Source organism: Hoplias malabaricus, chromosome 13, assembly GCF_029633855.1.
Source record: "Hoplias malabaricus isolate fHopMal1 chromosome 13, fHopMal1.hap1, whole genome shotgun sequence".
Lineage (NCBI taxonomy): Eukaryota > Metazoa > Chordata > Actinopteri > Characiformes > Erythrinidae > Hoplias > Hoplias malabaricus.
The window spans coordinates 1,356,596-1,382,911 of record NC_089812.1 but is presented as its reverse complement, the minus strand read 5'-3'; the positions used below and the strand labels follow the sequence as shown (position 1 = coordinate 1,382,911).

General features: G+C 42.8%; 1 protein-coding gene across 8 annotated transcripts in view; it reads right to left on the bottom strand.

The window, feature by feature from the left end:
• Positions 1-5,664: 5,664 nt before the first annotated feature.
• The window catches only part of rbfox1 (RNA binding fox-1 homolog 1), a 309,662-nt gene continuing 289,010 nt past the window's right edge, over positions 5,665-26,316 (bottom strand). For 6 of the 8 annotated variants that reach the window (XM_066641701.1, XM_066641703.1, XM_066641704.1 and 3 more), the window contains 3 exons: positions 24,257-24,321; positions 10,855-10,930; positions 5,666-8,138 (listed from right to left, as the gene is read on the bottom strand). In XM_066641701.1, the coding sequence (XP_066497798.1) occupies positions 8,016-8,138; positions 10,855-10,930; positions 24,257-24,321 (264 nt within the window). In that variant the 3' untranslated portion in view covers positions 5,666-8,015. Of the gene's footprint in view, positions 8,139-10,854; positions 10,931-15,728; positions 15,782-24,256; positions 24,322-26,316 lie in introns of all 8 variants that reach the window. The other 2 variants (XM_066641702.1, XM_066641700.1) reach the window with 2 other exon arrangements.

Genomic DNA, 26,316 nt, shown 5'->3' with positions numbered 1-26,316 from the left:
CCTGTGTGTTCTACTCCCTTTCTATCAGAGCTGCATTAACTCTTTCAGCAGTGTGTGCTGCGGTAGCTTTGCTAGCGATCCGAATGGGCCTTCACTTGCTCGTCGATCATCGGTTACCCTCAGGCAGCCCTGATTGTGTCTCGGGTTCACCGGTTGTTCTTCTTTGAACCGCTTTTGATTGATGCTGACCACTGCACATTGGGACCACGCCACAAGACCTGAGTATCAGAGAGAATCTGACATAAGCGTTACGAACATCAAAAAGTGGCCCTTGTCAAAGTGGCTCAGATCTTTACGCTGACCATTTCTCTTGCTCCCAACATCCCAACTTCAAGAACGGACCCTTCACTGCCCGATACTGCACCCCCCAACCCCTCGACCGGGGGCACTGTAGCCAGAGTGTTAGTGTTATTTGTCAAATGATGGGCCAATATGATCAGACACACCGTAATACCGAAATAATCCAAAAACAGGTTGAATTAGCGTACATTCATTCATTCATCTTCTGTAACCCCTTCATCCTGTTCAGGGCTGCGGTGGGTCGGGAGTAGACCTGGACTCATAGGGCACAAGGCAGGAACACACCAGTCCATCAGAGGGCATCATCTTGATCTTCAATAATACAATACTAGCTTTAAAATACTCACACTCTTTATTTTTACAATAATCTCAGAATTAAACCATAAAGGAGTCAACAAGCTTTAAGATGAATTCACTTTGTAAGAGAGAGAAGGGCTCTTTTTACATCGTGGAAGAAGAGACAAGGAAAACGAGGAGAGAATTAACAGAAGAATGAGCATCTCCCAATGGACCTGGGCTCTAGAATCCACAGAGAAAAGACTTCTTTTCCCATCCTTTTATATCAGGGAATTAATAACCAATTTTAAATGATGTCCCTGACATGTGACCCGAGATGCGTTAATTATTGATCACCCATTTCTGTGAAGCTGAGTTGTAATTACCTAGCATAATGTGACTCCTTCATCACAGTTAAACATTTATATTGCTTATCTTTCCGTGTAACCGCTGGCTAAGTTTTTCTAATTACGCTGATCAAATGGAGAATGTGAGGTCGTCCGTCTTTTCCTTCGCTTTACGACGATCCACTGGGCACGTAATTTATGAAGTTCCACACACCTTCATGATATGAGCGCGATACCTGTTCTTTAGAACTACGAGGGAAGAACGATGTGTCCTTCCTTTCTTTCTTCATCTCCTTCATGTCCTTCAGTGTCCAGATGCCCAGCTACTTTAAGGTGGACACACTGCCAACATGTGAATGCCAACTGTGGACAATTTTACACACTCACTCAGGCACACACACACCACACCTATGGACAATACCAGTGTGTGTTTGTAATATGGGGGGGAACCGGATCACCCAGAGGAAACCCGTGTAGACACAGGGAGAACACACCACACTCCTCACAGACAGTCACCCGGAGGAAACCCACGCAGACACAGAGAGAACACACCACACTCCTCACAGACAGTCACCCGGAGGAAACCCACGCAGACACAGGGAGAACACACCACACTCCTCACACACAGTCACCCGGAGGAAACCCACGCAGACACAGGGAGAACACACCACACTCCTCACACACAGTCACCCGGAGGAAACCCACGCAGACACAGGGAGAAAACACCACACTCCTCACAGACAGTCACCCGGAGGAAACCCACGCAGACACAGAGAGAACACACCACACTCCTCACAGACAGTCACCCGGAGGAAACCCACGCAGACACAGGGAGAACACACCACACTCCTCACACACAGTCACCCGGAGGAAACCCACGCAGACACAGGGAGAACACACCACACTCCTCACAGACAGTCACCCGGAGGAAACCCACGCAGACACAGGGAGAACACACCACACTCCTCACAGACAGTCACCCGGAGGAAACCCACGCAGACACAGGGAGAACACACCAGACTCCTCACAGACAGTCACCCGGAGGAAACCCACGCAGACACAGAGAGAACACACCACACTCCTCACAGACAGTCACCTGGAGGAAACCCACACAGACACAGGGAGAACACACCACACTCCTCACAGACAGTCACCCGGAGGAAACCCACGCAGACACAGGGAGAACACACCACACTCCTCACAGACAGTCACCCGGAGGAAACCCACGCAGACACAGGGAGAACACACCACACTCCTCACAGACAGTCACCCGGAGGAAACCCACGCAGACACAGGGAGAACACACCACACTCCTCACAGACAGTCACCCGGAGGAAACCCACGCAGACACAGGGAGAACACACCACACTCCTCACAGACAATGATCCAAGGGGAGGTTCCCACCCAGGACCCTTTTTTTGGGCGGAGAGGTACATGCATAGTGTTGTGAGGCAAAGTAGTATTTTTTCCAGGTTTATTATTGTGGTAAATTAACACCGCACACAAAAACCTCAGGAGATGCTTATCATTTGCAGGTGGCTGTGAAGTGAAACTAAAATGCTGCAACTGATGCCTGGTTCCTATCAAAATCACTGTAAAGAAATCTGTGTCAGCGGTTTTTTAATATCTCAGTAATTAAATCACGCAGAAGTGTAAACTCATTGGATAAATGATAAAGGGAATGAATTTCCCTTAAACTGGACACATCCTCACAGCCTTTGAGACAATACATTTCACAGACGTTACAAAGAAAAACTCACTATGTAGGCCCTGAAAAAAACAGAAGCAGAAATCACATCCCTCCCATCAGACGGCTGTTTTTATGAGCTTCCCCCGTCTCCAGCTGTATCTGGGCTGGAGATATGTTTCATAACCTCTGTGTGCTGGAACTTTATCAGATTGTGGGGTTTTCTTCTCGCCTCCACTTCCTTCGGTGTGGAGGAAGAGCGTTTGAACCTGAGGGATGAGCTCCGAGCTCCTGGAGGCATCAATTTTACCGCGGCTCCTCCGAGATGATCGCTTTCCCCTTTGCCTCGTGCCTTTAAAACACAATTTAACTCAGGGAAATCAAATCAGAAGGAGAAACGCACTCCATCAACTGGGAAACGTGAGCCATTCGCCAACGTAGAGCAATTTATGGGAAAAGCAGAGGAGAGGAACGAGGGCAAAGAGAACCAGGCCTCCACAGCGTCTCCTTATCTTGAGAAACTTTATTGATGGTTACTGTTATGTGGATCATGCACATACTGTGATGAGGAGAAGGCATGGTCATAACACCTACTGGAGGCAGAAAGTATTCATGCAGAGTTATAGCAGCCGTACATGAACCTACAGTAAACATGCCAATGCCAAGATTCAGAGAGAGGGGTATAAGCCCCCAGCCCTGGTCTGTGTTGTTCTCTGCAGTGATGGACCATCGTTCAGTACATTCGGGAGATGTTTTAGTGGTGTCTATGATCCAGAACCAATCATGAAACACCAGTAGCTGACCTCACTAACGCTCCTGTGCTCCACAGATTCATACTGCGACCCTGGAAACAAACTCTGAACATTTACTACGTTATAAAACAAAAGATAACTGATGTTGGCGTATTTGTTTCTCGACACCACTATTAACAACATTCCAAATCCGGATGAATCCCATGTCCCAGTTTTGTGGGGGTAGGGGGTCTCAGTTCTTGTTTTGCCATAAACCCACAAATATCAGTATATTCTCTTCTTTAAAAACTACGTGTTTCATTTTTCATTATATTTGTGTTTATTAACTTTATGTTAAATTGTATTAACTTAGTTTATCATTCATTCATTGTCTGAAACCGCTTATCCAGTTCAGGGTCGCGGTGGGTCTAGAGCCTACACAGAATCATTGGGCGCAAGGCACGAATACACCCTGGAGGGGGCACCAGTCCTTCACTGGGTGAAACACACACTCACACGTTCATCAAGCCCACGCAGACACAGGGAGAACACACCACACTCCTCACAGACGGTCACCCGGAGGAAACCCATGCAGACACGGGGAGAACACACCACACTCCTCACAGACAGTCACCCGGAGGAAACCCACGCAGACACAGGGAGAACACACCACACTCCTCACAGACAGTCACCCGGAGGAAACCCACGCAGACACAGGGAGAACACAACACACTCCTCACAGACAGTCACCCGGAGGAAACCCACGCAGACACAGGGAGAACACACCACACTCCTCACAGACAGTCACCCGGAGGAAACCCACGCAGACACAGAGAGAACACACCACACTCCTCACAGACAGTCACCCGGAGGAAACCCACGCAGACACAGGGAGAACACACCACACTCCTCACAGACAGTCACCCGGAGGAAACCCACGCAGACACAGAGAGAACACACCACACTCCTCACAGACAGTCACCCGGAGGAAACCCACGCAGACACAGGGAGAACACACCACACTCCTCACAGACAGTCACCCGGAGGAAACCCACGCAGACACAGAGAGAACACACCACACTCCTCACAGACGGTCACCCGGAGGAAACCCACGCAGACACGGCACCACACTCCTCACAGACGGTCACCCGGAGGAAACCCACGCAGACACGGGGAGAGCTCACCACACTCCTCACAGACAGTCACCCGGAGGAAACCCACGCAGACACAGGGAGAACACAACACACTCCTCACAGACAGTCACCCGGAGGAAACCCACGCAGACACAGGGAGAACACACCACACTCCTCACAGACAGTCACCCGGAGGAAACCCACGCAGACACAGGGAGAACACACCACACTCCTCACAGACAGTCACCCGGAGGAAACCCACGCAGACACAGGGAGAACACACCAGACTCCTCACAGACAGTCACCCGGAGGAAAGCCACGCAGACACAGGGAGAACACACCACACTCCTCACACTCATTCACCCAGAGGAAACCCACTCAGACACAGAGAGAACACACCACACTCCTCACAGTCACCCGGAGAAAGACTTGAACCCACAACCTCCAGGACCCTGCAGCTGTGTGACTGAGACACTACCTGCTGCACCACCGTGCCTTAACTTAGTTTAATGTAGTTTTAATATATTACAACCCTTCTCTTCATAACAAGCATAAAACATCACTAGTAGTACGCCAATGTCTCAGTAGGTAGCTAGTTAATTTCCAGTCCCACCTCAACTGGTGAATCAATTACATTCTAGTGCCTGATGGCACTTAAGGCAGAAAAAAAGCTGTGGAATAAGGAGCTGAATTCGGCTTCATGTCACAGAAGAGTTAGAAGTGGGTGATAATATGTTATTGTTGAACACCTCTGAAGTGGTTTGATGCCTTAAATGTCCAGCTGGGCTCCTCTGATATCACTGCAGACAGATGCACATCTACCTTTCTTTGTTTGTGTTCTGATGACGTTTCAGGCTCTTGAAGGGTTGTTCTGTTTTGTAGGAGAAGATTTAAGACCAGTCCTGTAACTCCTTCCCAAGTACGGCACTCGAAAACAAGGGGTAGGGGTAAGAATAAGAAATGGGATTCACCCTTAAAGTTAGAACAGCAGCAGCGGAGCAAACTGGACAATCTCAATAGCAGCAGATGTTTGGGTTCATGTTCATTTTGTGTTCATTTGTCTGTTAAAATGTATTTATTTAATTATTATTATTTTTCTTTGCGATTGCTTTTGCTCTTGTGGACACTGATGGCAATCAAAACCTCACAGAAATGTTCCAGTGTGTAGCTTTCCCAGAGCAGCAGAAGCTTTGAGACACAATTTAAAACAAAAACAAACACTCAGTCAACCGAGAAACGTGAGCCATTCGCCAGCGTAGAGCAGTTCATAAGAAAAGCAGAGGAGAGGAACCAGGGCGAGAAGAACCAGGCCTCCACAACGTCTCCTTATCTTGAGAAACTTTATTGATGGTTACTGTTATGCGGATCATAGTGCATGCACATACAATGACAAGGAGAAGGCCTGTTCACAACACCTACTGGAAGCAGAAAGTATAGCAGAGTTACAGCAGTGGATACGATATTTTTGCCCAGTTGTGTGATCGGACACACAGTACACAAGAGGATATCTTTAGCAGCTGGATAAATCTTTACGCTGCTTTGTTTTTGTCATATTTTATTGTGTTTTAACCTTTTTTATAAATACAAATAAACCCAACAGAACAGAACCCAAGAAATAAGGAAATGAGATATGTGACAAACACCTCTAAGCAGGTTTCTTTTTACTGTAAACAACATGGAAGGGAAGTTCTTCGCGAATGCACAGCCCAAAGCTGTGTGTAGCACTTTATCATTATTCATATTTACATATAGATATCTTTTTCACAAGTCCTATAGTTCTCAGTTTTCTCCAGAATAATCAAACAGTTTCAAAGTGTAAAGGCTGTGTTTCTAGAAAATAACAATTACAAAGGATGTCACGTTAAAAATGATACAAAAAAACCCAGAAAACTAGCGAAAAAAAACAAACAAAGAAACATAATAATACAAAACAAGGCAAAAAAGACAATGTCGTCAATGTCAATCCGTGTCTCAGGAGCCGAGAAGTGATAAAAACCAACACAAACAAACCAAAACGCAGGTTCTCGTGTGTGTGCAAAATAGTACAGTCGACAAAAATACTATGATCATATCTACAGAATGATTGCATTACTTGTAAAGTGTTGATATAAATCTCGAGAGTATGATTTCCATAAAAAATGAGACACCTTTCTCTAACAGTTGGTTCTACCACACTAAATCTAAAACATTACACAGCTGTGTATTTTTCCGTATAAGAGAACATTTCCACTGAACAGATCAAATTTTTAATACACTGTTGGTTTATTATTATCATCATTATTATCGTTATTATTCCTTTTTTATTTCATTTTATTTTTTTAATTGTCACTTTCATCCAGTACAAATAATCATTTGAATTAAGTTTTCAGTACGGAAAAAAATCAAAGAAAGAAAAAAAACAAACAAAACAAAAAAACAAAAAAATAGAAACGGCGATACTTTCGCCGCATTTTTATATATTTTTTTAAATGCTTTTTTTTTTTATTGTATTTTTTATTTCATTTTATTTTATTTCAGTTATTTATCTCTTCTGTAATATAAAAGTCAGCAATTATATCAATCAGTATACTGGAAGTACCGTAAATATAAAAAGAACATCTTTGTGGTTGGCGTCAGCTTTAGGTGAAGGGTCTGACCTATGTTCTAGATAACAGGAGAACCGTCAAATACAGTCGTGGTGAAGTATCTGTGTTTTTAAGAGCCGCTAAGTAAATCCCGAACACGTACGATATCCCAGAAACGTAAACTTTGGCTTTAAGTGAAGACTGATGTCAGACAGAGGAAATGATCAGTGGTTTCTTCCCTTTCTTTCGCACCAGGCTCAGAGCTCTGGCTTTCCTCGGGGGACCGTCTCCACGGCCCAGGACCTCGGCGTTCACCTACTTCCCTCGACATCGTTCTCGTTCTCCGTCAGGGAAACCACCAACCACCCCAAAAAACGCCCAGGAAATCATTGAAAACCACCAAAACATAGCATAAAAACCCCAAAGAAAATCAGAAATAAAACAGAAGACCACTCGAATACTGTAGTCACTTACACTCTTACAAAATATGATATGATATAACCCCCGAAGGACTTTATATTTATCATATACATAATTCATTTGTACATTAGGATAAAGCCCTAACAATTCATAACCTTTTAATAAGTGTTTTTATTATTATTTTTAATTCTTTTTTTTGTTTTCGTTTTTAAAATCTAGCAGCTCTCTAGATTCACCACGGAGAAAACCTCTACAGCCAACGATCTAGGTTAAATCTTTAGAAATTAAAAACCCACAATATTAAAATACACAGCACAAAATATCTGAGGTATAAGATGAAAAATATCCATTTTTTGTGTCCTCTCTCACTCACTCTCTTTTTCTCTCTGTTAAAGAGATGCCAAAATGATGCACTACTGCATGTATTGCAAAACCCAGGCCTCGGAATTACTCTCTCCCTCTCCCTCTCTCTCCCTCACACTCTCTTCACCCCCACAGGAAGATTCTCATTAGTTGTTGTTTGTTGTTGTTGTTGTTGTTTGTTGTTGTTTATTTTCTCAGTACGGAGCGAAACGACTGTATCCCCCGCGGTATATACTAGCCTGTAAAGAAGAAAGGACGAGCCCCACGTCATCGGCGTGACTCCTGGTCTTGGCGTCAGTGAGAGGAGCGAAAGCATTCTGCGGAAACAAAAGTATCGGGACGCGCACAATTTTAATAAACCCCTGGCTCCGGCCACAAACGCCAGCATCCGCGTTATTCGGTGTACGTTACCCTCGGAGAAGGGGCCAGTCACCTTCCTCATGCAGCAAGCACACCAACACACCGCATGCCACTGGAAACACGCTTTAGCTTCTTAAAGAAAACAAAGCAGAACGAGTGAACGAGGTGAGAACACACAACAGACAGCTTCCAACCCTTAGAACTACAGTTAGTGTCAAATAAATACAGTGGAGTTTGAGTTCCTAACGTGTTTATTGATAGTCAGAAAACATGTTATTTCTTACTAATTGAAGGAATAAGGTTTAAAAGACCGTTACCCCCCCCCCCCAACGGTGTTGGGAAACTCTAATAGGCGTCTTGCCTGTGACGTAGATGGTGGACAACAACTCTAGAAGCTGCACTTAATTTAATGCAAAATGAGGAAAAGGTGTGTTGTTTTTGGCTGCAATCATTCAATGTACAGTGGGACATCTGTGAACAAATGGCCGAAAGATCCCAAAATATCCAGAAAATGGACTAAATCTGTCCACTTTAAACGGGCACTTTGGAAAGGACCCTCCGCTCACTCCGTTATCTGTAGCTCATTTCACTGGCGCTTTTCCAACAATATGGGCATGTAAGGACACCAACGAAAGGTGTTCAAGAGCCTCTGTAACATGGAGGTAAACAGGGTAAGGACACTCACTTCGCCTGCTTTAGTTGGTGTTAGTTAACGTTAGCTTGACTCGCTAAACTCGGTGTCTCAGATTATACTCGGCTACGTAGCTGCATTACGGAGGTTTATAGTGTCGGATGAATTCGAGTTCGACTTCGATCACATTTACAAGAATAACGGTACCTCTACATTTGAGTTTAGCTTATTGCTAGGCTATTGTCATGAATAATGTTGGTTATTTAGCTGGATACTGTCATAACAGTCGGTCATAACGGTGTTTTACCGCGGCGTTGTTCGGCTGTTGTCCACCAGTGACGTCATGGTTGCGTTCGAGAATTTCCGTAGAGAGCTCGGGTTTTTCCGTCAATTTAATAAAATTGTCAGTTTTAAAGCAAATTAAGCTGCTATTTTCATTTTAATTCATACTTATATCTGTCAGTAACTACAATAATGTGGAATATTCATGGAGCTCCATTAAGTGGTGCTTAGCTTTTAAAGGTGCAGTCCATCGTTTTCACGACGTCACCAGTGTTACACTGACTACTGCTGTCCTGGATGTATTTTTAAAGTTGCTATCCCCATATGTGGGCCCACTCTGCAGAGCATTGCCTGTTTATTATGCAAGGCGTAAAAACAGTACATGATCATTTTCATAATAATCTTACTTTTTTTCTGTATCATTGCTCTCCAAAGGAAAACTGTTACCTCCATTTTTGTCAATGTTTAGTTTGAACACAAAAGTTGTCCTTTGTATTGTGTAAAAATTCGTGATGAACGGACCAATAGAAATGTTCCAAATGTACATCAGTCTTTATAGAAAATGAAGAAGGTTTCTTCTTTCTTTTAATATTTACTTCTAGTTCTTACCTGCTCCTCTGATCTGTTGTAGGTTCATGAGTAAGTACAGATTCATGAACTAATTATTAGTAGTGACTATTATATAACGATGTGATTCTAAGGGTTGAAGAACACAAGGCACAGCATCCATTGTGCGTTTCATGTTTGTTGATGGCGTCATGCATCAGGATGGAATCACAGAATGGCGAGGTACAGCATTCTCAGTTTGTGTGCATGTGGTTTAATAACTTGCTGTGGTTTTTATGGGCGGAAGTGCACTACACTCTTCTGTTTTAACAGAGTTAATGTTTACCTTTCTCTCCTCCTTTTCTCCAAAGGAAAGGTGTCCAAACTACTCCACTGCTCCATTCAATTCTTGCTTGTTCTTTTCCTTTGAATGCGTTTCCAAACTTTTGCTTTATAATATATTTTCTTGATCATTTCCCCCTCTTCTCCTTTCTCTCCTCCCTTGCTCTCTCTCTCTCTCTCTCTCTCTCTCTCTCTCTCTCTCCCTCTCCCTCTCCCTCTCCCTCTCCCACTTTTAGCTGTTGCTCCAGCATCACTTAGGTGATGGATTTAATTATCAAAATGACTAATTATTCCATTAAGGGGAGCGCTCTGCGAGGTGATATTCACCAAATTAGAAAAATAATAACTAACACACACTGCACTGCACCGAATGAAGACATTCATCACGTTTACTGGGAGGATTAATGTGGCATTTCAGCTGCCGTTAGCACAAGAGACAAATTCAATTACGTTTAACCGCGGAGACGTCAGCCGAGCTCAAAACATGCGCCAAGAAAGAGAGGAGGAGAGGAGGAGAGAACAGAAAAGAAAAGAGAAAAGCAAACAGCCTGACCACAGTATGGAGGCCTTTTAGGGACATGGTTAAAACAATCACAAACATTATAATTTGAGCAGTGGCAAAATGTCCAGGAAAAACAAAACAAAACAAATTTTATTTTTGGATTTTATTCACAGATAGTTACAGAATTACAACATAATTCTAAAAAAAAAAGGTCATTATTCTTGAATATTAGATTATTTTTGTATATTAGTGTCCCTAAAAAGCAGTGGTCTGCGCACAGGGAGTGCAAAAGTATAAACCAGAGGAAGAGAAACAGACTGAATGCAAGACAGAGCAAAGAGAAAAGAGAAAAAAGGGATTGTTTTCTTACCATGGCACCAACGCTGTATGTGGCTGCTGGAGCAAGTGCGTGGTTGTAGGGGTCGGCAGCATAAACTCGTCCGTAACTGTGGAAACAGGACAAAAGAACATTAAACTGGTGAAAACAATGCATCTGCCTCTATTTTTTATTTTATTTTTTTGCATAAACATGGCCCTGCCCCACCCCCTCCCCATACAAATCAATAGGAGCAGCTCAGAAACAGAAGAAAACAGAGGGAGATGACTTGGAAAAGTATCTTAAAATGACACTGAGATGAAGCCACAGAAGAAAACCACCATCGTACTCCTCATAAGGCGACATGACTCCTCCATAAGCCTTTCACAACAAGTGACATGACTGTCCATGCACATCTGTAAAGGCTTCCTCCAAGTAGCGTCAATCATTACACTTTCTAGAATGAGACAGACTACAGCAGCCTGCAGGACAAACTGACGCTGGCTGGAACAAGCCGTTACTCGTGTGTGGACGTATATGAACATGCCGTGAAAGGCTTAGGAATAAAGAGATGCTCTGGAGGACGGGAAGATGGAAGCTCACGACTTGTGGTAATGATGTACTAGTAATTGATGTGCGGCCGTGCGATTACAGGAGAGTCACACACACTTATCTACAAGCTCCTTCACACATGCTACATGCTAATACATGTGAGGTTTAACGTGTTTGTACATGAGTGAACTGGTGGAGGAGTGGAGAAAAGATTGGGTAGGACTTTTAGAACAAATGGATCATTAAAAGTGCAGAATAAATGCATAAATAAGAAGGATATATGATTTTTTTAAAGCTGTGTTTACTTTGGTGAATTCTTTTTGCGTTATAAGCTATTAGATATTCGAATTCTTAAGCATAAAAGAGTTATTATAGCCATTTAAATTCCCTGTTAAAGCTGCACTAAATTTTGCAGATTTGGAGCCCTATCTGGTGGAAATGTATAATTGCAAACAACACACTGATTTCCACACTGATTTCAATGATAGAAGTGTTGATGTAGAGCCCTTAGGTAAGGATCACTGTATCTCCTGAGACCACTTATAGCTTAAATGGGAGAATGTCGTCTTCCTGTAGAGCTCCAAAACTACAGAATCTGATTACGGAAGCGTTTCAGAGAACACGAGCAACACAAGCTTTACTGTTTTGTAAATTAAGATTAAAAATATATTAGTTTAAGGACAGCACATGTCTTTGTGAAACAATGCTGTTCATTTACAGCTATGTTTTCAGCTTTGTTTTATTTATATTCCTTGGTAACAGAATGGAAAAGTTGTCTATAAAACATTAATATAATTATCATCGATGGCCAAGTCTTATCACGATGATCGAACCCAAATACACTCAAATAATTAACGAGGATCGGGGGTGTGTGTCCTGCTTGAGAAGGTCTGATTGAGCGGGAGGGAAGGCCCCCGAGACCTAGCTGGTGAAATAACCCTGGATTATCTGCTCCTATGAGCCTTGTTATGCATGCATGGTGTTTTTGGACCTGATAAGAGCCAATCAGGAGGCAGGGCGCAGCCTGTAAATGAGGTGATTTACATATTCACTCACTCTCCGCGATTAAGAAGTTAATCCACTGCAGATTAGTATGGACATTGTTATTCACTATACCGTCGCCCTGTCTTCATATTTCACTGCCCTGCCAGGCGTTTTGTTTGACCTGCGTTATCTCTGTTTACAGGGGCTACTTTTAATGAGTATGCACTCGACTGTTCAGCCCAGGACTTTCCACAAACTCTCTGCTGGCCCTGAGATTGAAAAGGTGACCCTTAGGACACTGCGCCGGGCGAATTATCCTCTGAGCGGTCCGTAATGAAAAGCTTGATGGACTGACACTTCAAATGTTATTGTGGGACAGTTTATTACTGGTTAACAGGACCTCCAATATGAAACAGGATGTCTAGAAAGTACGGTAGGGCTGCAGAGACATTATAGAAACCTCTGAGAAAATGGAGGTGGAATGGAATCAAAAGGGGGTCCTCAGAGGGTCAACACTTCTGCTCCAACTCAAGCAAAAACATAGAGCCATAGAAGAATCGTTTCTGGTTCCGTGGTTTAATAGAGGATCAAAACAGGGTTCTACGCCAAACATAGATGTTTTCCTAGAGTCTGCTTACACTAATTAAGGAAAAACATCATCGATATGCGACTGATGGCAGCATGCAGCCATGGGAGTGTTGCCATGGTGATAGCTTTACCATGCTTTATGCAAAATAATTTACTATTCACATTACAGGAACACCTTGATGCATCAAAACTACCCAATGCTCCTCTGACCAGTGCTCGCTGGCCTACTGCAGTCTTCTGTGATATAATCACTGCACGAGAAATGCACTAATAATAACAATAATAACGCACTGATGACTAACTAATGATATACAGTGCAGCCCTAATACGCAGACATCCTGCGGATCATGCGTGCAGTCTGTTCCAGTGCTGAAAGTGCCTGGTCATCCTCCAAATGTTGAACAAATCTCAGCGAGAGCATATGCATTATGGGAGATCTAAGCCTCTGACAGTTCATCTCCAGACTTGGCGACTTTTCCTGCAGTCCACTGAGACACGGCGAAGGAAAAACAGATTTATGAGCCTGGTCCAGGCTGTGTGTTGGCTAATGAACAACCGCTACTCTAACATAGAGCTAAATTAGATCTGGGTCTTGAGCTACAGCTTAATAAATCTCCAATGGGTGGAGGGGCATATCTGCATTATTGACTATGCGCTCGTTATTTTGGAAAATGTGCACCAATAGTGCCATTTCTCTGCATCTATTGACTTCTTCCTCGCAGGAAGCTCATTTCTCTGCTCCCGCCAACAACGTAGGGCTTTGTTTTAAACCCTCGCAGTACGGCTCTCTGCAGAAAATGCGCTGTTTGTGTCTAGAAGAATTACATGATCGGAAATGAGTGAAAATAAATTTGAATGTACCACAAATAAGGCACATAAAGCACTGAGGTACTTAAATGATTTCAGATCTCTGTTGTAGTATTAAGAACCATCATATTTGCCAGTTATTCTTGCCTCAGCTCAGCTTCTTTGATGCTCCTCTGGGAAATGAAGTAAACCGAATAGAAGAAAACACGTTAGCTGTTCTTGCTTTAGATAAATTTGGATTTCTTGATGAAGTTAAAAAGAAGAGACCATTTTATATCATTTTCAACAATGGCCCTGGTCCACGTTTATCTCCTGAGTCTGGCCTGGTATTAAGCATTTATTATTGGAACATCTTATTAATTAGCAGAGTTTAAAGATTCGATTTGTAAACACCAGCAGGATGCTAATTTAATGGGCGTTTTCTGTTGTATTAGGACTTGCAAATGGCAAATCTGTACTTTTACATCAACTGTCTAATATCAGTGTTTTTGATTTAGCTCCGTGTCAAAGGAACACCTTCCTGCAGGTCATCCTTCATAAGGTCTACATGACACAAGCATACACACACATCTACAGGTGCAATAAAGGCTTATCCAGGAAGAAGCCATGTGCCTTATGAAGGAAGACCTACGGTAAAGTTTCTCCAAAATACGTATGAAATATAAATCAGCCACTAGCATTTTCATCAAAACAAACTCCTGATTAACGCTGTGCTGCTTTCCAAGTATTCGAGTCACAAAGCAGATTAATAAACTAGAACACTACAGGAGCTACTCCAGAGCCCGAGTTAAATATTCCTCTCAGGTTTTACTGAAAACAGCTGACGTCTCCAGAAATAAGGCCCGGCCTAAATTACAGCCTTGTTAGCATATTCATCCTCCCTGCTGGGAAATAAATAAATAAAAATGGTCAGTTGCAAAATCAATATGTGGATGGACAGCTTCAATTGAATTCCCTTTCAGTCTGAAGCCAGCCACTCTTGCACATGTCATTCCACAGATCTAAGCACCCCCACCTACGGTCAACACACAGCAAACCAAGCGAGAAAACCTTAAAACAGCACCACTGACACGGAACAGACCAAAAAGAAGGAAAACTGAAAACGCCCGGAAAAAAATATATAAACACACACACACACACACAAACACACACACACACATGTATCACATGGAGATGCTCCGAAAGCGAGGGAACTTGGATGAATGATCATACAGGGAATAAAAATGACAATAAAACACACAGACAAGCTCGCAACAGCGTGTTCATTTCACTCTTCGTGAGACACATGCCTGCTGGAAGCGATGCCAATGGAGAAGGAAACAGAGGATGAGCAAAAGAGGAGTGCAGTGCCTGCAAGCTATCCTCATGCAATATTCTATAAAAACAAAACAAATCACACTATCCCACTCGGAAGAGGAGCATTCAGAAATCAAACAAAATTAAATAAAAATAAAGAAATCACTTCCTATGAATCCTGGATTCCCTGTGCTGTATGAGGGCATTTATAGGGTGTTATATGGAAGGCATAGGCTTCTATACGTACCATTACAATACATGCAAAAGAGTGTATGATGTTTTAATGTCAGGTTTTGTAATGTGTACAACATTATTTAATAACAACAAAACACTGCAGTTTTCTCATGGACATGTGATGAGGTTATACCTGCTTATTATAAGAGCAATTACAGGCCATATGTATGTCATATAACACCATGTAATTGCCTTTATAAAGCATTATGGATGGCATTAAAAGCGTGTTGTGTATGCCGCATTAAATGCATAAATACAGGATTCACTGGAAAAAGAAAACAATGAATAAAATGATAAAACAGAAAGCCGACTACTCAAGGGGCAGGGAGAAGAAGACAGGCTAGCAATAAAAGCACTCACTGTGGAGGTGCATAAAAAAAAGAAAAGCCTGCGCCCTCGCGGGTGCATCGAGAAAGTGAGGGTGATCTGTTATTCATTTTCAGATTGATTTATTCCTTTATTTTTACCTGAAGAGGTGTTACAAGAAATTTCATCGGCTGCAACGAGGACGAAATGATTTCTGCAAGAGAAGATAAAATTCACAATGCCGCTTGCTGACTGGCTGGAGGGGCGGATGGTGGTGGTGTTGGGGGGGGGGGGGGGGGGGAGAGGTGATGGGTGGGGGTTGGGAGTGTGCTCTAGGAGGAGGAGGAGGAGTAGGAGGGTGAAGCAGTAAAATGGGTTTCAGTTCACAAGCAGAGCTCTCAGTGCAGTCCCACACTGGACAGGAGAAGTAACACACACATGCTGGAGAGGGGTGGAAATGGAAAATATGGAAAGGCAACATCATCAAAAACATATGAGGGATGCGATTAAATTAAAGTGAGACAACAGCACGGCACACACACTAATCAAAGCCAAACTAATCCACTCCTCTGACCGGGGGCCAGTCCTATGGAAAACTTGGTGATATCCCATTTCTGACCACTCTTTAAACGAAAGCTAGAAAGGTTATTTTGTCTTTTATCAAGCGTTAGACTACAAACAGATGTAGGAGTAATGGCATGAATCAAATGATACTACACCTTACGCACTAAGGTAAGCGATGTTACACAGAAAAGACAGTTCAGTTTGATCAGAACACAGAAATGTAGTGTATGCTGCAGGCAAAGCGCCAAAATAATCAACTGCAGGACATTTTTCATAAACCCATTAAGACATCTACGTATAAAGGGTCTCCAAAGCATGTGTTGTCATAGTGGCTTTAGGCCCTGTCCACACTTATCCAGATATTTTTTAAAATCCTAGTTTTATTATGTTTTTCATTTTCAAAAATATCTCCATTCACACAAAAATGGAAAAAATGCCATCACAAGCATGTCTACTGAACAAGAGGCGGAGTGCTGAGAAAGTGTCAGTGTGTTTGCATATAGTCAGTAAACGCACATGAAAAAATACAAAAAGCGACAGAAAAGACTGTCGCAAATATTGAGGGCTCGTTAATTTGGACCATCAATGAGGTACAGTCGCTTCAGAAAGTTAACACGACCCAGGAGCATGTTCAGTGCTAATCATGCCTTTTAAGAGCAGCATTCCTCAAACCCAGAAGATGCAGGCAAAGCTTTTCCTCGGGCAAAATATAAAAAAGATACAGAAACAGACACCCGCCAGTTGACGAGTGGCGTTTGTGTTTTCCACGGGACGACACTGAATAACAATGGGAAAGATTTTGTACATCTCTGTCCTGGACAGTGTCTTTTGGACTGGAGACGACACACAGGAAAAAAACACCCAACAAACACCAAACAAACAAAAAACAAAATAAATAAAAAATAAAACACTTAAAAAAATATCCAGATTCATGGGACAGGGCCTCAGCCTTTAGATCATTATTACGATGCTGATCATCACTCTGTGTTTTTATTTACAGCCTTCGACTGTTGCACTAATTTTCTGAAAAATGTGAAATTGAAAAAAATGACACGCTTATTAGATTCATTTCATACAGTTATGGGTTTCACTTTAGTGAAAACACTGAATCAAATCTCTGGAAGCGTGGTTAAGTTAATAAATGTCAAGCTGTTATAAAAATATTGCACTATTCATTTTAAAATACGGATAAAAAAGGACTGTTTTAACACAATGGAACTGAAATAGGAAAGGAGTGTGTGTGTGTGTGTGTGTGTGAAGGGTCTCTGAACGGTGTGTAAACAAACATGACGAGCGTGAAGCGTGCGATTGGCTGCATTACCGCGGCTCCGTGACTCAATGCAAAGGTGTGACAAACGACGTGTCACGGCCCCATCTTACGTCTAATTAGGGACACGGGTTGGCAGCCATCTTGTCTGGGCCCCTTTTAATTGCCGCTCGCAGCTATATTTAATAACTTAATGAATCATTCATTCCCACTAAGCGTCCGGATTGAATCGGCCCTCTTAATCACGTTAGGAGGCTTGTTTTGAATACAGACTCCAATTGGACATGACACTATTGACCAGCGTGATGCTGTTTTTATAGAAAAGGAATGGAAAAGCTGTAAAACACATGCAGGAGAACCCATGCACCTCATCTACACTTCTGCAGCACTCACCGTCATCGTTACCAAACAACCAAATAAAACACACCATCTAAAGCATGCTGACATACTCAAAAACACAAAACCATTCTAAAACATAAAAACAAGTGTTGGCTTCAGACAGCTACCTCACTTTTGTGCCCTTTGAAGCAGCTTCATTCTACAGTTTAAGGCCCTACTGGCAATGTTTGTGTTGTTTGATGTGTCAAAAACTCTTTCTAAATTAATTTTAACATCAGACATTTCCAGCCTCCCTTCACTCCTCAGCTGTTACTGTTACTGATGTATGTACAGCACCTCCATTCTGATTGGCCTCATTCAAAAAGCAGTGGTGAAACATTCCTAATAACTTTTCCCTAACGCTGAATAAGTGTTTACATGTAAATCAATGATAAAATACAGCACAAAAAAAAAAAAAAAAAAACATTCATAATACACTTGCCTTGCGCTCAGTTTTTTCTTTGAAAAAAGTTTTTAAATTAATGTCTGAACCGTTTCTATTGGTCCATTCGTCAGGAAACTGTTTGAAAATGTACAGATCAGCTGCTGTTTTCAAATGAGGGTAAAAATGGAGATAAAAGGTTTTGTCTCAACTGTGATAATATGAACACAGAGGCAGAACAACAAGGAAAATGATGTTTTGTGCTCTTTATGCATCTCAGTGTCTAACTGCATATTATGTTTGAAACCAACCTATGGGATTTTCTTTTCTGTTTATGTAAAAGCTTTATGAAGCCCAAGAAAAGGAGACAAAAATGATTAAAGCAACATCACTGACTACGTCCTAAACTTTAAAGACTTGTGGCCAGAACATTTATCATTTTAGTTCTTTAAATGATATTTTATATACGTATACAGAGAATGTAGAAGAATGAAATATATAACGCCAAGATCAAGTGACTCTCTGAACTGACTCGCTTCCTTAAATATATTAAACTCCTCAGATGTCTGGTTCCATTCTGCACTGCTGTGAACTACTCACAGAGCAAAACTACTTTAAATCACTTTCTTTACATCTCAACATTGTCTTTTTAAAAAACATGTTACTATCCCCAGTGTTCGTTGAATTTATTCTGATTAGCCGTCGTCTCCAATTCCACTCTTTCCCTGAGCCGACCCTGAACACAGCCCGCAGACTCAGGATGGTGGAGGAAAACACACGTTCCTTCGAAAAACATGCATGGCCGAGCCACTGCTTCTTTTCCAGCTGTTGCTGATGCTCCCCATATCTGTAACATCAGCTGACAGACACCCATCCTGGCTAGCATCGTGTGCAGAAAGGCCGGGAGCAGAGGGAGACATCCTATCAATCCACAGAGCGAGGATTGTGCTGTTTTCAACTCCTGGCTTTGGCACCACCTGCATTAGAGCCTGCAATCCACACAAAACCTATTTCTCCTTAAGGATAATTATGTGGAAACAATCTGTCAGTGCAGTGAGACCACTGACGTGAAAAGATCTACCGGGGGAAGAGTACTGCACAGTTTTTCCTGAGAAAAAGGACATAGGAGTAATAGGACTTGTTTAAACTACACGTGCATCTTTTGCACTGGTCCTGATGCTGTGGCTCAGCGAGTGGGAGAAGGAGGTGTTTGTGGCTGTGAAACACAGCTGTTGTGAGCGGGCCTCGGGGTCTTTTTGCTCCACAGAGCGGTGAGGGTCCGCATATGGTGGTCCTTAGCCCAGTCTCAGTGAGTTTGACTGGGAGGAGGATCCGGGGCTAAAGCAGGAGCCGGGGCTGAGCTGCAGGGCATGGTGGGGCAGAAAGGCCACTGCACTTTTCTGACCGCTTGCCCCAGCCTGCAGCGGTCCAGATGGAACTGAGAGAGCTGGAGACGGATAGTAGGGCTGCGCAATACGAACCAAGCTATCGGGACTTACGTTTCCAAAACACTGTAAACACCTTTAATAACGCGCACATTCAGTTATGTTACAGCGGACACATTCAACTGTGCTTTCAAGGGTACATCATTTCTGTAGAATGCTCTGGAGCAGCTGCACATGAGCCAAATTCGAGAAGATGTACCGTGGCTATTTCACTGAAACGATCATTTTATCCTCTCTGACTCCTGCCGTGTTTAACACAAACCATTCACTCTGAAAGCGAACTAATTTGTAAACATTTATGGCATGTTTTTTATTTTCATAGTAAACTTAACAAATGCATTACTTTTAATGGCAACAATCCATTATTCTTCTGGAGACACACATCATGCAGCAGTTCTTGGCCTATTTTAAACTTGTGGCAGTTTCATTTTCTAAAAACAATTCTTATGCATGACCAGTGCTCACAGCACCACGGATAAACAAAAACAATACATCTCCATTGTTATTGAGAGCTTCAGTGTTTGCATAATCAGAGAGAAGAGAGTTTTACAGAAAGATGCTGAGGCTCAGGTCTTCCATACAAAATCCTCCGTCGTGGTGAAGAGGAGTGGGGGTTGGAGGTGTAAATTACTATGTAAAACTCACAGGGAGCAAAGAAAATTGTTTAAAGCTATTTATTTCTGCAGAAAGTGTGATTTTCCCTGTAATGATACTTTACAACTTTAGTGTACAGAGAAATAAACATTAGTGCAATAAAACATATGGTTCCTACGCTCAGGCTAATGAAGAAGCTACAGAACCTAATTTAATTAAACCTAACTCTCCAGTCCCTCTCCACAAAACCCCCATGGCCCCCATTCCTTCCCCTTTGTCTCCTGTCCTCTGTCAACAGTGTGATGTCTCTGATGTCTCTGTGTAATGACAGCGATCCAACAGTGGAAAGGTGGAAGTTCCTAGACGTTTATTTTGTTGCGGTCCAAAACCGACAGTACGCATAAACGGACATCGTGTGGTGTTCATCGTTCCACTATTTAAACACACCATAGGTGTCAGCTCTGAGTGCTCCAAACTCCACTCTGAAAAAGCTCTCTTGCTCACTTAGAAACAAACACAGTGCCTCCTACAGGAGAGAGGGACCTGTGCAACTTTTATACAGTGATAAGAGGCATGGGCATGGAGCTCTGATATATTTCACTTTCATTCATATCACAGCATGAATGTGCATGCACCAGGACTCCTCTTTCTGCAGATTTACGCCAGGAAAACAACCAACCGTATGGCCACTAGGAGGCCTATGGAAAAAGGCTACAGAACTGAATCTAATCAGACTGAAGCAGCTGGACACTAGTAAACAAACATTTTCAAGACTGGGAACACTATTAACTGCTAGATTGGCCAGTAATCATGACTTGATATCTGATGATTGGGGGCCATTTTAGTGCTCTTTATAACTGCATTGGTTATCAGTTCTCCTTCATCCAGAGAAACCACTCAAAGAGAAAATTAATGATCATTAAATTACTGGAATAATCTCACACCTGACGAAATGTATGCCGTGGGGAAGACCCTGGGAAATGTGTGAGTGTGTGTTTGTGGGAAAAAAAAGGGAAGGAGAAGAGTGGGCGCAGCCCTCCGACCAAACCAGTGAGCTGTCCTAGACGTGTACTGAAGGCAACAAACGATACAACGGCCTACGATGCTCACAGAGAGGTGACGTAAAGATGACACCATTCACAATTAGTCAGCACCACGTTTCACAGCACAGCATGCAGAGAAATCAAGAAAATCATGAGAAAACAACACTGACGGATCATGACACGGCTCCTGGGATGACAGCATCATACAGTAGCTTTTTCTTGTTATTGTGTTCTTTTATTATTAACAGGAAAATATACACTGTCACATGTTTGATGACATTGTTATGGGGTTAGCCATTAGCATGTGCGCTCGTGTCATGCTTGGGGTGTCCAAACTGCAAATAAACACATCTTGGCAAGTGGAAACATCTGTAAACATAGGCACTTTAGCTCATGTGTTTAAATGTGAGAATATTATAAGGTTTTTGGATATCGTGAGTTATGTCAAATCGTCTTACCATGAGAAGTGATACTGCTTTAAATATTGGCTTAATTCAAGCATCAGTTTGTGTAGTATCATCATGTTTTACAAATCTGAATGAGAACTCATTTACAGAGCTGTTATAAGTCGTGTTACAGCTTGTTTACTTCTATGATCATGGTGCTAATATGATCCTGTGACTCCCATTGATGTGCTAGTGAATATTATGGTCACTTGAAACTTCAGAAAAGAAATGTTTTTTAAATTCAAAAAGTATTTTCACGTGTTCACTAGAAAACCTAAATATTAACTTAACTATTTAGCTTAACTATTTTTAAATAATTTAATCAACTCACCCCTTACAACATTCTTATAACAAACTCACAGCAACAACAATGAGAAACTGACTAGATCTTAGATGCCGTCACTTGCCAGAATGTGATTCTCTGCAGTGTTAAATCAAGGCGATGTGCATCTGAGTGGCATGTGATCTACAGTGATGTAATGTGAACACACAGTTGAGAAGAACAACAAAGGCAGGAGTCAGAAACATCTGATTGTCTTTGGTCTGATCTCCTGTGGACTGTCCAGCCTGCTCCACTTAATTCTCCGGTTACAGTCCAGCGTGGACGTCTCTCAGCATTACATCTTCAGTGACATCTCGTTTGATTTAATTTGCCAATTACTGATGAGGGAATTACGCTAATAAATCTGCGTGGCCTTTTCCAGGCTGCCTCAGCTACTGTGAAAGGAGGCGGTTTGACCTCGGAGAAGTAAGAGAGAGTGGAGATGGTGGGCTGGTGTGTTTGTGGCTGTGTTTATGTCTTAATGTAGAGGGTTGTACAAAGACAGACACCACCCTTTTATTTACACTATTTTGCCAAAAGTATTCACTCACTCATCCAAATCAATGAAATCAGGTGTTCCAATCACTTCCATGGTGTATAAAACCAAGCACCTAAACACGCATACTGCTTATACAAACATTTATGAAAGAACTGGTCACTCTCAGGAGATCAGTAAATTCCAAAATGGTACCATGATAGGATGCCACCAGTCGTAACATTTCCTCACTACTAAATATTCCACGGTCAACTGTCAGTGGTATAACAAAGCGGAAGCGATTGGGAACCACAGCAACTCAGCCACAAAATGCATAGCCACGTAAAATGACCGAGTGGGGGCAATGGATGCAAAGTGTGCAGATTAGCTGAACTCTAGGGCAGTGGCGATGTTCTCTGGAGTGATGAATCACACTTGTCTCTCTGTCGATCCTATGGACGAGTCTGGGTTTGGTGGTTGCCAGGAGAACGGTACTTGTCTGACTGCATCGTGCCAAGTGTCAAGTTTGGTGGAGGGGGCTGGTGTGGGTTGTTTTCGAGGAGTTGAGCTTGGCCTCTTAGTTCCAGTGATTTTGGTTGATTTCATGTTCCCAACTTTGTGAAACAGTTTGGGGATGGCCATTTCCTGTTCCAACACGACTGCACACCAGTGCACAAAGCAAGGTCCATAAAGACATGGATGAACGAGTTTGGTGTAGAAGAAGTTGTCTGGCCTGCACCTCAACCTGACAGAAAACTTTTGGGATGAATTAGAGTGGGAGCCAGGCCTATCCCATGATTCCACTGGAGCTGCGGAGCTTAGGAAGAAAAATGTCAGAAAGGGGGGCCGGCTTTTTACAAGTGTATGATCAAACAATGAAAATTAACAAAATTATTATGATTATGGACAATATTATGTAACGTTATGAGTAACTCTGTGGAAAACAACAAACCCATTTTGCTTGTTGTTTAAAGTGGTGTTAATATACTACATTTACTTACATTACTTACATACTACAGATACTTACATTTCTCCTGAGTTAAAGAATCAACAATAAATAAATTCAATAAATTCACGATGGTGTCTCGGTGTGGAGTTAGAATCTATGGGGGAAAGAGCCCTGGTAAAAATACAAAATTAAAACAATAGAGTTGGCGAACAGGTTTTTTAGCGACTAGTGGGACTTTTGTGGTTGTTGGTGTGACGTCATAGGTCAAAGAACGTTGGTAAGATGGCGGATGTAGTGCGTCCAAGGTTGCGTGGATACTGCACGCTCGCACACCGAAAGAGCGCTCTGCTGTAAGAGTCGGGCAGGGTGCACTGGATCCAGCACGTACTGTTCAAGTCCACGATTTCAGGTTGGTTGAACACTGCTTCTCAGATTCCAATTTAAACCCAAACAGTGACGTTGAGGTCTGGGTTAAGAAACAGATTGCTTCTTCACTTGATGCTGTTCTTTTGTGTCTATTTCCTTTTTCTGGTTGCAGCCAATCTTAGTCTTCACATCCTTTCAGACCCATAGTGTCTCCTCCTATCTTTGATGCTCATCGAATTTCTAAACACACATTCTTATAGATAATATTTTTTTGAAATTAAATTAAAACTAAAATTATTTAAAGCCCATTTAGACTGGAAATATAATAGAGGAGGGGTGGTCTCTGACTTTTGCACAGGCCAAGTGTGTGTTTGTGTGTGTATGTGTGTTTGTGTGTGTGTGTGTGTGTGTATGTGTGTTTGTGTGTGTGTTTTTAAAGTCAGCCAAGTGTGTCTTACCTGTCACTGTACGCAGCAGCAGTGGCGGTGGCCGGCTGGGCGTATCGGTAGGCAGCGTATCCGCCCTAGAACATAGACACACACACACACACACACACACACACACAAACACAGGGAAAAAAAAGAGATTGCAAGGGATGCTTCAACTGCCACTAAGCGTGCAACAACATCTGTTTGGGACTGATTTATTTATTTATTTATTTCACTTTATTTATTTATTTATTTTTGATTCAAGAGGTTTATACATGAAGCTGATAAAAGTCGTGGAGTGGAGATGTGCAGCTATAAAAACACGCAGACACACACACACACACACACACAATGAGAATGTGACAACCACTTTTCATCTCCCTCACCATGAAGAGACTCCACAATGTAAACACAGCTTAATTCAGCGAAAGAGTGTTGCACTTAAGCCGCGCTCGATAAAGAGTGGAAATGCATATCATAATCACCGTTATTAAATATGCACGATCTAATTACCAGCGCTCTGCAGAGGCCGAGCCTCTTCCTCATTCTGCTCATGCTCCTTCAGTGGTATTAATTATGTTCTACTGTCATAGTACATGGGACTCTTTTTCCCCCTCCTAAACAACAACAACCACCAAATGTTAATTCGAACACGAGCGACAGAAACAATCCCCAAACATCAGCTGTTCAATTAAGCAAAGGGACCCGCGTCCAGCCGTGCTGGCAGCGGCCCACGAGCGGCGAGGCATTCAGTCACACAGCCCTCTCTTAGCCAAAGAAACCTTCTACAATCGAGTCGATAGCTCAAATACGTCTCATTCAAAGAAAACTATAAGAATGCTCCAGAATTATTCTCCTTTTCTAGACTGTTCCAACTCATATACAGCGAAATGTGTTTCATTCCATTTAATAAAAAAAGCCCCTCTATAGCGCCCCCTGGCCTTCTGGGAGGAAACCATAAGTGTCTGCATGGCTCCCTGACTCCGTCAGACTCGGTCAACTAGGCTCGGGAAGTGACTGACAGCTGTGTGAACAGTGGTCAGGAGTTTAATACCCAGACACACATCTGGAGCGAGGCCATCATTTATCTTTATGACTCTCTGCAAAGGAGAGGGGGTGGGCAGAGAGAGAGCGAGAGAGAGAGAGAGAGAGAGAGAGAGAAGAAGGAGAAAGGCTCCAGTGGTTCTGTTTCTACCTGAGCCGATCCCATCTATCTGCAGCAAACCTGGACACAGGGTGTTTATCAGGCCCACTGAAGCGCACTTCTGGGCTCCTGTGTGTGTGTGTGTGTGTGTGTCTGTCTTTGTCTCCTGCATGACTGTGTGTGTGTGTGTGTTTGTCTCTTATGAGTGTGTATAAGTGTGTGTGGATCTGTCTGTTCACTTATAGAACAGAGGTATAGACAGTACCTGATGTGTGCACCAGTGAGGTACAGATATTAAAAACCGTGTCTGAAAACAAAACCCTAGAAACAAAATATAAACACATAAATCACCTCCTCACAATTAAGCTTCTCAACAGAACTGCCCCTTCCACCTTAAACAGTACTGCATTCTTCTGCCAGTTCACCTTAAATAGACCCCTTCGCTGCTCAACCGAATTTGCATTTCCATCTGAAAGGGTACAGCAGTTACATTCTTGTGCCAGTCCACCTTAAAATGTGCAGCAACGAAGCACCTGTCTCTTTTATACTTGCACAGATTCTGATGGTGTTTCTGAAGCTAGTTCAGACTCGATCCATAGCCCTCCCCTTCCAGAGCGCCCAACGCACGGCACTGTGAGAAACACAAACGCAGGTTGTAGAGCAGTTTCTAATGAATATTAAATGAACTCAGGGCGGGGGTGTAATCAATCGGAGGCACTGTGGCACTCTGGGTAATGGCAGAGGAACACAGGGAGCATTAGCATAGCATTCATGCCATTCTCACACACATTTGTCACCTAGTTCAATTTGTCCGGGCGTAGAGAAGGGCAGACTGGGTTGGTGGGTCAGACCAGGGCTATCCAAGCCCTCCAGTGTTTGGAGGGGGATAAAGCCCACCCAGGATTGGACTGCACATAGTTCTCCAGAGTGGAAGTGACAGAGCAAC